The 10,843-nt window shown below is 47.8% G+C and overlaps 1 protein-coding gene across 1 annotated transcript; it reads right to left on the bottom strand.

Annotated features, from left to right (window-relative positions):
* On the bottom strand, positions 1-10,422 carry LOC118884692 (zinc finger protein 548-like). The gene is made up of 4 exons (XM_036832474.1): positions 10,179-10,422; positions 7,592-7,633; positions 4,861-4,996; positions 1-3,332 (listed from the first exon to the last, which is right to left on the bottom strand). Exons 1-4 carry the CDS (start codon positions 10,191-10,193, stop codon positions 1,747-1,749), a joined length of 1,779 nt encoding a protein of 592 aa, XP_036688369.1. The 5' UTR covers positions 10,194-10,422; the 3' UTR covers positions 1-1,746.
* Between the last annotated feature and the right edge of the window lie 421 nt (positions 10,423-10,843).

Here is a 10,843-nt window from a genome sequence, read left to right as displayed (position 1 = left end):
TAATGAGATGATAAAGTTTATGTTAAGTGAATTTTACCACAAAAAAATGATTTTTAAAATTCCCTAAGAACCTTTATGACACAAAGATACAGCTTAAAGACACTAGAAAAAAGCCAAATAAGAGAAAAATCTAGAACAATATGTCAGTGGAAGCTTGTATATGACGCAGATGGTTCAAAATTCTTTCATTTATAATGAATTCATATGAAACTGAATTTCAGTTTAAATTATTTAGTTTCAACTTCACTTCCCACTTTAAACAACTTTTTCTCATTGATTGTGAGAAAAAAAAACACATTTCTTACAAACAATGCAGCTCTAATACATAACAAAGCCTTCCTTATTCTTATTTAGTGTCATTCCTTTGCACACACATGAATAATACTAAAAATATATTCATACACTCAGTAAAAACAGTCGTAACAAGGAAACCTGTAAGATTCCCTTTATATGAAATTCTAGAAAACGGAAACTACAATGTCTACCTGGAGATGGCAACTTGGGTAGGCTTGAGAGACAGAATACAAAGTGGCTAATGGAAACTCTGTAAGTAATGGACATGTTCATTATCGTAACTTTGGTGATAGTCCCATTGTGCACACAGATGTGAAAATACATTTTACAATTTTAATATAAATGAAATTGAGTATGTCAGTACCTCAATAAAGCTGTTAATAAATATTCCACATAAAATCTGGATCTCCTCTTTCTCTAAATAGCATCATATCAGGCAAACTTGTATTGACCTTCAGAACCCTTCCCCATGTCTTAGGTCAATTCTGATTCCTTCTCAAAACAGAAGAAAATGCTGACAAATGCTTCAATATGGGGAAATTATGCTAAGCTAAATAAGCCAGTTGCAAAGAGGTGAAAAATGTATGATTATACTTGTATAAAGCATCCAGAGTAATCAAATTCATCGACTGAGTGTAAAAAAGAGGTTGCCAGGTGAGGTAGGGAGGGAGTAGAAAGAGATGTTGTTTAAGGGGTATAGAGTTTCATTTTTGCAAGATGAAAAAAATTCTGGAGATTAGATGTGAATTTTTAAACACACTACACCCAACAATTTAAAAAGTAGAGGGTAAAGTTTGTTACATATATTTTACCACAATCAAAGAAAAAAAAAAGTTCTTAGGGACAGATTAGAGCAGACATTTTGCTGAAGTCTTTCTGCATTCGCAATACTCTCTCTGGTGTGAACTTTTTGGTGCTGAATGAGGTGGGAGTTTTGGCTGAACATATGCCCATATTCGCTATACTCAGACCTTTCTCCATTGTGAAACAGATGTTTAATGGGGTTGGAGTTTCACCTGAAGACTTCCATTCACTGTACTTAGAAGGCCTTCGTCTGGTGTGAACTCGATGTCTAACGAGTGGGGAGCTGTACCAAAACAACTTTCCATGCTCGCTGTACTCAGAAGGCCCACTCCAACATAACTCATGAGGTACTTCTCCAGTGTTAGGAGTTTGTAGTAGTACCTAATTTACCATAACCTCTGCACTCGTAAGGTCTTTTGTTTTTTAATTGAAGTGTAGTTGATTTACAATGTTTCAGGTGTACAGCTAAGTGATTTAGTTTATATATATATATATATATATATATATATATATATATATATATATATATATGTATAATTCTTTTCCAGATTCTTTTCCATTATAAGTTATTACAAGATATTGAATATAGTTCCCTGTGCTATACAGTAGGCCCTTTCATAAGTCCTTTACCACTGTGAATTCTCTGCTTCATGAGGTTGGAGTTGTATCTAAAGAATTCCCCACATTCACAGCACTCATATTGTCTTCAGTGTGGATTTTCTGGTGATGAACAAGGTGGGACTTCCTAATGAAGGCTTTCTGACATCTACTGCACTCATAAGGCCTTTCTCCGGTATGGATTTTCTGATGCTCAACAAGTATATGCTTGTGGCTAAAGGCTTTCCCACACTCTCTGCACTCATAAGGCCTCTCTCCTGTGTGATTTCTCCAATGTTTAATGAGGTTGGAGTTGTACCGAAAGAATTTCCCACATTCGCTGCACTCGAAAGGCCTCTCTCCACTGTGAACTCTCTTATGTCTAGTGAGTCTGCAGTGGTACCTAAACGCCTTCCCACATTCACTGCACTCGTAAGGCCTTTCTCCAGTGTGATTTTGCCAATGTTTAATGAGTTTGGACTTGGACTTAAAGTATTCCCCACACAAGCTGCACTCATAAGGCCTTTCTACAGTATGAACTCTTTGATGTCTAATGAGGGTGGATGTGTACCTAAAGAATTTCCCACACTCAGTGCACTCATAAGGCCTTTCTCCAGTGTGAACTCTCTGGTGTTTAATGAGTGTGGAATTATACCTAAAAAATTTCCCACATTCATTACACTTATAAGGCCTTTCTGAAGTATGAACTCTCTGATGTCTAATGAATGTGGAGCTGTACCTGAAAAATTTCCCACATTCGCTGCACTTATAAGGTCGTTCTCCACTGTGAACTCTCCCATGTCTTATCAGTCTATAGTTGTACCTAAAGAATTTTCCACATTCTCTGCACTCATAAGGCCTTTCTCCATTGTGTTTTCTCTGATGTTTCATGAAGTTGGCATTGTACTTGAAGAATTCCCCACATTTGCTGCATTCATAAGGGCTCAATCCAGTGTGAACTCTCTGATGACTAGCGAGTGTGGAGTTGTACCTAAAGCATTTCCCACATTCACTGCACTGAAAAGGCCTTTCTCCAGTATGGATTCTCTGGTGCTGAACAAGGTGAAACTTTCTAATGAAGGCCATCCCACATTTGCTGCACTCATAAGGCCTTACACCAGTGTGGATTTTCTGGTGCTCAACAAGGATCTGTTTTTGACGGAAGGCTTTCCCACACTGAGTGCACCTGTAATCACTCTGCCCACTATCAAAAGCTTCCCCACACTCAGTGTCCCTGTGTGGCTTCCCCGCACTGTGAGGGGCCGGCTGCTGCAGAAGGCCTGTGCTGCCTGGGAAGTCCTTTCCGTCTCTGCTGCATGTCAAGGTCCTCTCTGCCGAGTGAATGCTGCTGTTGGTAAGAAATGAAGGCTGCCCCTCATCCCTTCTGGAAAGTTTGTCTCTAATCTGCTCCTTCTGCTGCTGGAAAAGGTTTGCCCCACAAATATATAGCCCTTCATCAGGGTACATTCCGTCATGCTCAGGTAGATGCAAAAGGTCTTTGGACAGTGGGTCACACATCTCATAGGGCTGGCCCTTCTTGGTGGATGGATCTGGCTTTGGAGTCCCAACCTCTGACATCCCTACAGAAACACTTTGCTCAGAAGGTGCCTCCTCATCCTGGGCTCCATGCCAACAACCTGTAAGCAGAGAAATGCTGGTGAAGTGCATGATGATTTTGGTAGGAGGGGCAGCCCCGTCAGAAATGACACACCGAAGACTAAAGCCAGAGAGAGGAAGGTCTGCTGTGCAGAGATGGACCTGCGTAGCTCCCATGATGCGAGAGCCGTGACAATAGGCAAGGACTGAAGGAAGAGTTACTGCCTCAGTCCATTTGGGATGCTATGACAAAATACCACAGACTGGCTGGCTTATAAAGAACAGAAATTTATTTCTCACACTTCTGGAGACTGGAACCCATAGATCAGCCTGCACTCTCCTGGGTTGCAGACTTCTCATAGTGTCCTCACATGGTGGAAGGAGCTAGGAAGCTCTGTGGGGTCCCTTTTGTAAGGGCACAAATCTCATTCATGAGGGCTCTGCCCTCATGACCTAATCACCCCGAAGGCCCCATCTCCTAATACTGTCACCTTAGGCATGGGGTTTTCAACATATGGAACATGGGGGAACACAAACAGTCACACCAGAGCAGGGAGGAGAGGCAGGCCTCCAAGTCAACATGGCCAAGGCTACTGGTGACAGGTGAGCACTGTGTCAAAGGCTGTGCCCAGACCTAGAAATACTTGATACAAAAGAAATGCTAAAGTTCAAGGACTATTTAAGGATACATGCAGACGTCACGACATCTTACATATAGGTCAAATGTTGAACACTGCAAAGGGAGCAATGAAACAGAACATGTGACAAGTCACATGTGAGAGTCACAAAAGTGTGGTTGGAGTGTGACAGAAGAAATAAGAATGGGGAAGAAATGAGGTGTGGCACTGGTCTGAGCATCAATCAATAGTGAACACAGGACAGGTTCCCAGCTCTGACATCACACCATTTCCCAGGACCTCACACCAAGCCCGGGTACTTCTGAGTGTCTCCTGCCATTGATGTAGTAATGGCCACACTAGAAGGTACCCAGAGTCCTCCCCATTGCTGCAGGTGAGCATTGATGTGGCACCTGAAAGAGGGTAGTCTTACGTGAAAGACAAAAAAAGAAGGGGCCAGCACACGTAGACAGAGATCCAACACAGGGCTTCCGGCATTCTAAAATTATAAGAACTTCACAGGGGCTACTGTGGTAACAATCAGTGGTTCCCCAAATTAGTAACTAGGTTGGTGCTAAAATTCCTGGCACAGGAGGCCCTAAGAAATGTCAGCAAGAGGAAGGGGTAAGGCCTGGCGCAACAAGGGTCCAAGCATCTAGACTGAGGACCCAACCAAGAACAGGCCAGGTCTGAAGGGGTCTCAGACAAAATCTACATTTCTGACTCCTGAGCCCTATCTTGGAAGGACTCGGAGTAGAAGGGATGGGGCTCCCTGGGGAGAAAAATGACACTGTACACACAGTCCAGCCCCGGCACCAACAACACATATGCCAGGAAACCAGGAAAGGAAGCAGCACCCGTGGTCTCAGTGTGGGGAGTACAAAGCTTCCCCCTGGGAAAAGGGAAAGAACAGAGCACAGCCCAGGGCACTGGGTGAGCGTGTGGACCTTACCTAGGGAGGTCACAAGTGCAAAGTTCTCCGTCATCACAGCATGGTACAAGTGTCTCTGAGCTTCATCAAGGAGGCCCCACTCCTCCTGGGAGAAATACACAGCCACGTCCTCAAAGACCACACGGTCCTGCCAAAACTGGAAGAGTTTGGTTCATGAACAGCTTCTTGTTTTAACTATATTTTTGTGGTTGCTGTATTTATCTATTTGCCATCCATTAATTACAGGGCTAAACTAATGGCCAAATTTGTTTACATCTCCCTTGCAATCCAGAGCCCATACTCTCAACCAACTCCTTACCTAACTCTCACGCACCAGGTCAGTATTTCCCCTGCCCTAAAGCAGCCCAGGGCCAGGTAACAGACAGCTAGGGACAGTTCCCATAGCCCAGGTACACAGAATTATACAAACTAGTCACCCATAAACTTTTCATCCAATCCTCCCTGCATTTCCCTCAAAAGTCTAATAAAGGCTCTGACCTTTGGTGTCCCTTAGCTTGTGCTCACGCCTCCTGACCGAATCTGGTGCTTCTCCAGGTGGCCCTGTTACATAGTGTACCTCCTCCTCTCGGGAAATATAAGTAATAAAACTGTCTTTCAATGTCGTTGGCCTCTCTGTATCACGACTCACTCGCCTCCACAAGTTAAAATCCTGTGGGTGCAATCACTGATGCACTTCCCTTTTCAGGACCTTCAGCCCTCCCCCTACACATCCGTCCCTGCTCAACCTCCTCCTGGACGTCCCACCATGAAAGATATACCAGGTCCCAGTGGCACCAGTGCCTGCTCTCTCCTCATTACCATTGATCACTGTGTCCAGCACACAGCATAAAACACATGGGGGAGGGAGCAGAAAACCACCATCGAGGGTGTGGACCTGCATGCAGGGCCCCACCCCTCTCCTGCCAAACAGTTTCCCTGGGGTCCCCCAGATGTTGACCCTCAGACAAACTCAGACTTCTCCCTGTCCTCAAGTGCCCAGTGCCAGGGCCCAGGGCCAAACATTCACACTCCTCCTTACCTGCATCTCACTCGTTGGACTGCACCTTCCTCATGACTCTGACCCTTCCACAGTGACAGTTCCACAGACAGCCCCAGCCCACACCATAGGCACTTCCTTCACCTCCTTACAGGGCACTCTGCACATGGAATCCAGGCAGTGAATGGAAATGCATCCAGCATTCAGCTCAGCCCAGTCCTGTCCCTGAACACCAAAGTCCCCTGGGGCCAGGGCCTGCCCCAAGCCCTGCTTAGAAGGTCTCACCACCTGGCCCTGTTTTTTCCTTCCTCCCCAGCCACCCTTCCTATGTGAGACCTCATGTCCCCTTAGCCCTCTCCCTCTTCTGTGTTGCACGAACTGTCCCATAAGCAGTCAGCACCTTCTCTCCTACCGTGAAGCCCAGATACACAGACCTCCCCACCCACACTGTCATTGCACCCTAAGTCTAGTGACTCTCCTAGCTGATCCCATTTCCTCCCTCAACATCCATCTCATGTCCGCTCTGGCCTCAGAAGACGCTCACGTCTACATCCCGCTGTCACGCACAGACAAGGAAACTCTGCTCCCTCATTTGTCTTCGTGATGCGCATCACCACCAGCCAGGTACCCAACCCACAGATGTAGTCCTGAGGCCCTTCATTCTCACTCCTTGTCCTCTAATGGCATCGCCACCATAAACTAGAAATGATGCCGCCTAAAGCTTACCTTCAGCTTCATCCTAGTCCACACACTGGCCACTCTGTTGTGGCCGTCTCCATCCTGAATCCGTCCTCTAAACTCCAGCCCTCTGTGTAAAGGTGCCCACTCAACACCTCCCCTTGGGAGTCTCTGGAACATTTGTGACATGGACAAAAACGGACTCTCCTTATTCCACCTGAAAATTCCTCCTAAAGCTGACTTCACCCATTTTAGTTGATGAGGCATCCATCCTTCCTAACAAGTCCAGAAACCTGAAGTCATCCCCAATTCTTCCTATCAGCCCACTTCCTTAGTCCCTCACTCTCCATTACATAAGACATGGACAGTACAACACTGTAAATCATCTATACTTCAATTAAAAATATACTGATACATTTTAAAAAATAAATAAAACATGGGCAGCTCTAGTTCAAAACACATCCAGAAAACAATCACTCCCTACTTCCATAGCCACCACTCGGGTGTAGCCACCACCAACATTCACCTAGATGACTGCAGAAATTCCCCTCAGGTCTCCCTGCCTTCACTCACACCCTTGTCTGTCTTTTATTCTGCAGCCAGAGGGAATCTGTTAAAACATGAGTCATAGCACCTTCCTCCTCTGCTTCAAACCTTCCCTACCTCCCATCAACCTGAGATGAGAGAACCAGGACCTCAGGCTATCATTCAAGGCCTGATACCTGTGAACCCCCATCCCAGCTCCCCATTCCCACCGATATAACAGAGACCTGCAGTCCCCTGAACATCCCACCTCAGTATCACCTGCAACTGTCTGAACATTCAGAATCCTGAATGTAGTCAGGACTCTCTGCCACATCTTACCCCATCAGTTGTCAGAAATGGAACTGTTCTATATAACCTGGTACTAAATATAGGATCCTGGGCCTGGTGAAAGCACAGGGTCTACAGAGGCAAGAGAGAAAAAAGGGATAGAAGTCCTGGGACACTACCATTCCCTGAGGGCATACAGATCAAGATGATAAAACTATCAGGGTGATAATTGGGATGGGTGAGAGGTGGGACCCCTCCACTCACCTGTACAGGGTCCATAAGCATTTCTGCCACTGCCATGGGACCCTGGGGGAAGAAGGAAGCCATGTGAAATGGGTAACAGTGGCAGGATCCTACAGCAGAGCTGGACCACCACTTCTGCCCCACCCTGGTGTAATAGGATCTCAGCCTGAGAGTCTAAGCTCGGTTCCTCACAAAATAGTATTGTCTCTTACTAGCTGAGTGACACTGGAGAAGGGTTAAACCTCCGTGAGCCTCAGGGAAAAGAAAAAGTTTATGAAGATAAGAATGCTTCCAACCTCACAGGGGTCATATTGTTATCTAACGTAAGGAGTACATACCACGTGTCAGCTATGACTGACCATAGGAACAACGGTTTTGTATGTATTTTCAGTGCAACTGAAGTGATACAGTTTTGAAATCTGGGGTCTTTACTTTCACTGCTTTTTTAAAATCTCAGAGGATGTCATATAAAACTTTGCATTGTAAGCAAATACCTAGAGGTAAATCAATGCCAAGTCAATTACAAAGTGTTTGCATAAATTTAACTGAGTGAACAGGCTCATTTCTAATTGCCTGTGTGTATTTAGAGGAATATTGATTAATTAGTGTTTAAATTAGTTTTCATACATTCTTAAGTTAATGAGTTGTCGGGAGGGGCTGAGCAGGCAGGTCAGCTATAAGTTCATTCAGCAACCAGGCCTACCCACTAAATAATCCTCAAAAGGGAGCAGTGGATCATCCCTCTTGCCCTGAGGGGTGGAGGTGAGGTGGCAGTGCCCTCGTCTAGGACCCACTGGCTGCACCACTCTGGCTCACCTTCCCCTTGCTCCATCAGGAGTGGCCCTGAGGGTCAGTAGAGCCTGCAAGTGGAGAATCCACAGCAGCACACACTGCAGGCTCCACAGAAGGGAAGCTCCTTACCCCATCCAGGCCTCCCTTCCTACAGACAGAGGCCAGAAGCCCTCCTATGTCAGGTCTGCTCTTTTCTGGAGGAAGCATCAGGGATGCCAGCACCCAGCCCTCATGTCCTCCCTTCCAACTCTCAGCCCTCCCTCACCACAGGGCCCATCTCATGTAACGATCTTTTTTTTTTTTTTTTAATTATTATTATTATTATTTGGTTGTGTTGGGTCTTCGTTTCTGTGCGAGGGCTTTCTCTAGTTGCGGCAAGCGGGGGCCACTCTTCATCGCGGTGCGCGGGCCTCTCACTGTCACGGCCTCTCTGGTTGCGGAGCACAGGCTCCAGACGCGCAGGCTCAGTAGTTGTGGCTCACGGGCCCAGTTGCTCCGTGGCATGTGGGATCTTCCCAGACCAGGGCTCGAACCCGTGTCCCCTGCATTGGCAGGCAGATTCTCAACCACTGCACCACCAGGGAAGCCCTCATGTAACAATCTTAAGCGTCCCTGGTGGCGCAGTGGTTGAGAATCTGCCTGCCAATGCAGGAGACACGGGTTCGAGCCCTGGTCCGGGAAGACCCCACATGCCGCGGAGCAATTAAGCCCGTGCGCCATAACTACTGAGCCCGCGCTCTAGAGCCCGCGAGCCACAACTACTGAGCCCGCGTGCTGCAACTACTGAAGCCCGCGCACCTAGAGCCCATGCTCCTTAAGAAGAGAAGCCACTGCAATGAGAAGCCCACGCACCGCAACTAAGAGTAGCCCCTGCTCGCCACAACTAGAGAAAGCCCGCGTGAAGCGACAAAGACTCAATGCAGCCAAAAATAAAATAAAAACAACAACAAAAAAACCAATCTTAAGCCTCCCTCCTCAATCTGATCCCCAGGCCATGCCCTGGTCCAGTCCACACCCTCCACTCCTTTGATATCTCCAACCCTGCCCCCTTCTTCTACTTCCAGACTTTATGTTCACCTCCCCATATGGTATCTCCATTTGGTGACATCTCCATCTTGATACATGTCAGAATCAGCATGTCCAAATACAACTCATGATCTTCCCCCTGGAACCTGCTCCTCGCGCTGACTTCCCCATCTCCCCACTTTCAGATGTTCAGGCAAAAAAACTTGGATGGTACTTTCAATTCCCTACTTTTGCTTACAACCGTATTTTATGCAGCACGAGATCCCATTTACTCCAAGTTTGAGATTTCTCCAGAATCTCATCCCATCTCCCAATGTCGCACTACCTTCCTGGCCCAGCCCCTGCCATAATTCTCCTGGGGTCTATCGCGGTGGTCTCCTCAGCAGTCTCCCTGCCTCCATTCGCATCCCATTCTCCCAATTTTTAACTTCTAACTCTGGACACGGTTTTCCCATCCCCATTCCCTTCACAACCTTCCATGGATTCCCCTTGCTCAGGTCGCCGTTTCAGGTGAGACACTTCGCCCCCCTCTGTCCACGACAAAAGCGACCCCAGGTTTCCCCAATGCTGCCGACTCCGTAGCACCTGCAATCCGTGCACCGGCGGCCCCCGAGGGAACTCTCTCCCTCACCCCAGTCCACGGGCTGAAAGGGGACCCCTCCCAAGGCCGCCCTCTGTTCTGGACTCTGGGGCTGACCGGCAGGGAATTGAGTGGACCCACCACCTTCCGGATTTGGGACTCGGAGGCGGGAGTCGGGCCGGGTGGGGGCCCGGGAGACGCAGCACCCACCTGAGCCGGCCTCATCAGGGCCACCTCGGTCACCGGCCGGTGCGAAGAACCGAGCTGGGAGAGGCGGCGAGCGGGGCGGGAACTAGGGCACCGCCGTCAACTACGTGCGCAGGGGACCTCACAGCCGCCTCTGGGCAGCGGGCCCAACTTCTCTCCTCCCGCTTTTCGCTCCGTCACCTCGGTGCCCACCAAGCGACGCCGACACCCTGCACCGGTGAACAGCCCGACAACCACCCAAACACTACCAGAGACAACGCCGGAAGTCCCGCCCCCATGCGAGGAACACGCACGTATGCGTCCCTGCCCTAAGCTTTCATTGGCTCAGTCACCGCCGCTTTGCACCGTAGCGACTTCTGGGTAATGTAGTTTCCGCTGCCACCACTTCCGTCTATGATCTGAGCAGAACTCACTCCCTAAGTGGCTGGTAGTGGCTTTGAGGCTCCTTCAGGGGCACAGAGAAGCGGAGTTCCCTGGCTCCAATGATGGGCGGGGCGTCCCCTGCTCTTAAAGGGGACGCACCCAGATTTCTGGAGAGCAGTCCAGGAAAACTTACAGAAAGTTTAGTGACCTGTTATTTCAGACTGTGAAACAGAGCAAGTTCCCAAATCTACACATCCAAAGGGATACACCATATTATAATGACACTCTATGTGCACTCATAGCTG

This window comes from Balaenoptera musculus, chromosome 19, assembly GCF_009873245.2.
Source record: "Balaenoptera musculus isolate JJ_BM4_2016_0621 chromosome 19, mBalMus1.pri.v3, whole genome shotgun sequence".
Classification (NCBI taxonomy): Eukaryota; Metazoa; Chordata; class Mammalia; order Artiodactyla; family Balaenopteridae; genus Balaenoptera; species Balaenoptera musculus.
Note: the sequence above shows the minus strand (reverse complement) of the source record. Positions and strands in the feature narration are given on the sequence as shown.

Excerpts from the sequence above, each read along its gene's own strand:
- LOC118884692 (XM_036832474.1), bottom strand. Across the intron at positions 4,997-7,591 it reads TGCTTATGGACCCTGTACAG|TTTTGGCAGGACCGTGTGGT; the intron begins GTGAGTGGAGGG and ends AAACTCTTCCAG. Across the intron at positions 3,333-4,860 it reads TGCACTTGTGACCTCCCTAG|GTTGTTGGCATGGAGCCCAG; the intron begins GTAAGGTCCACA and ends CTCTGCTTACAG.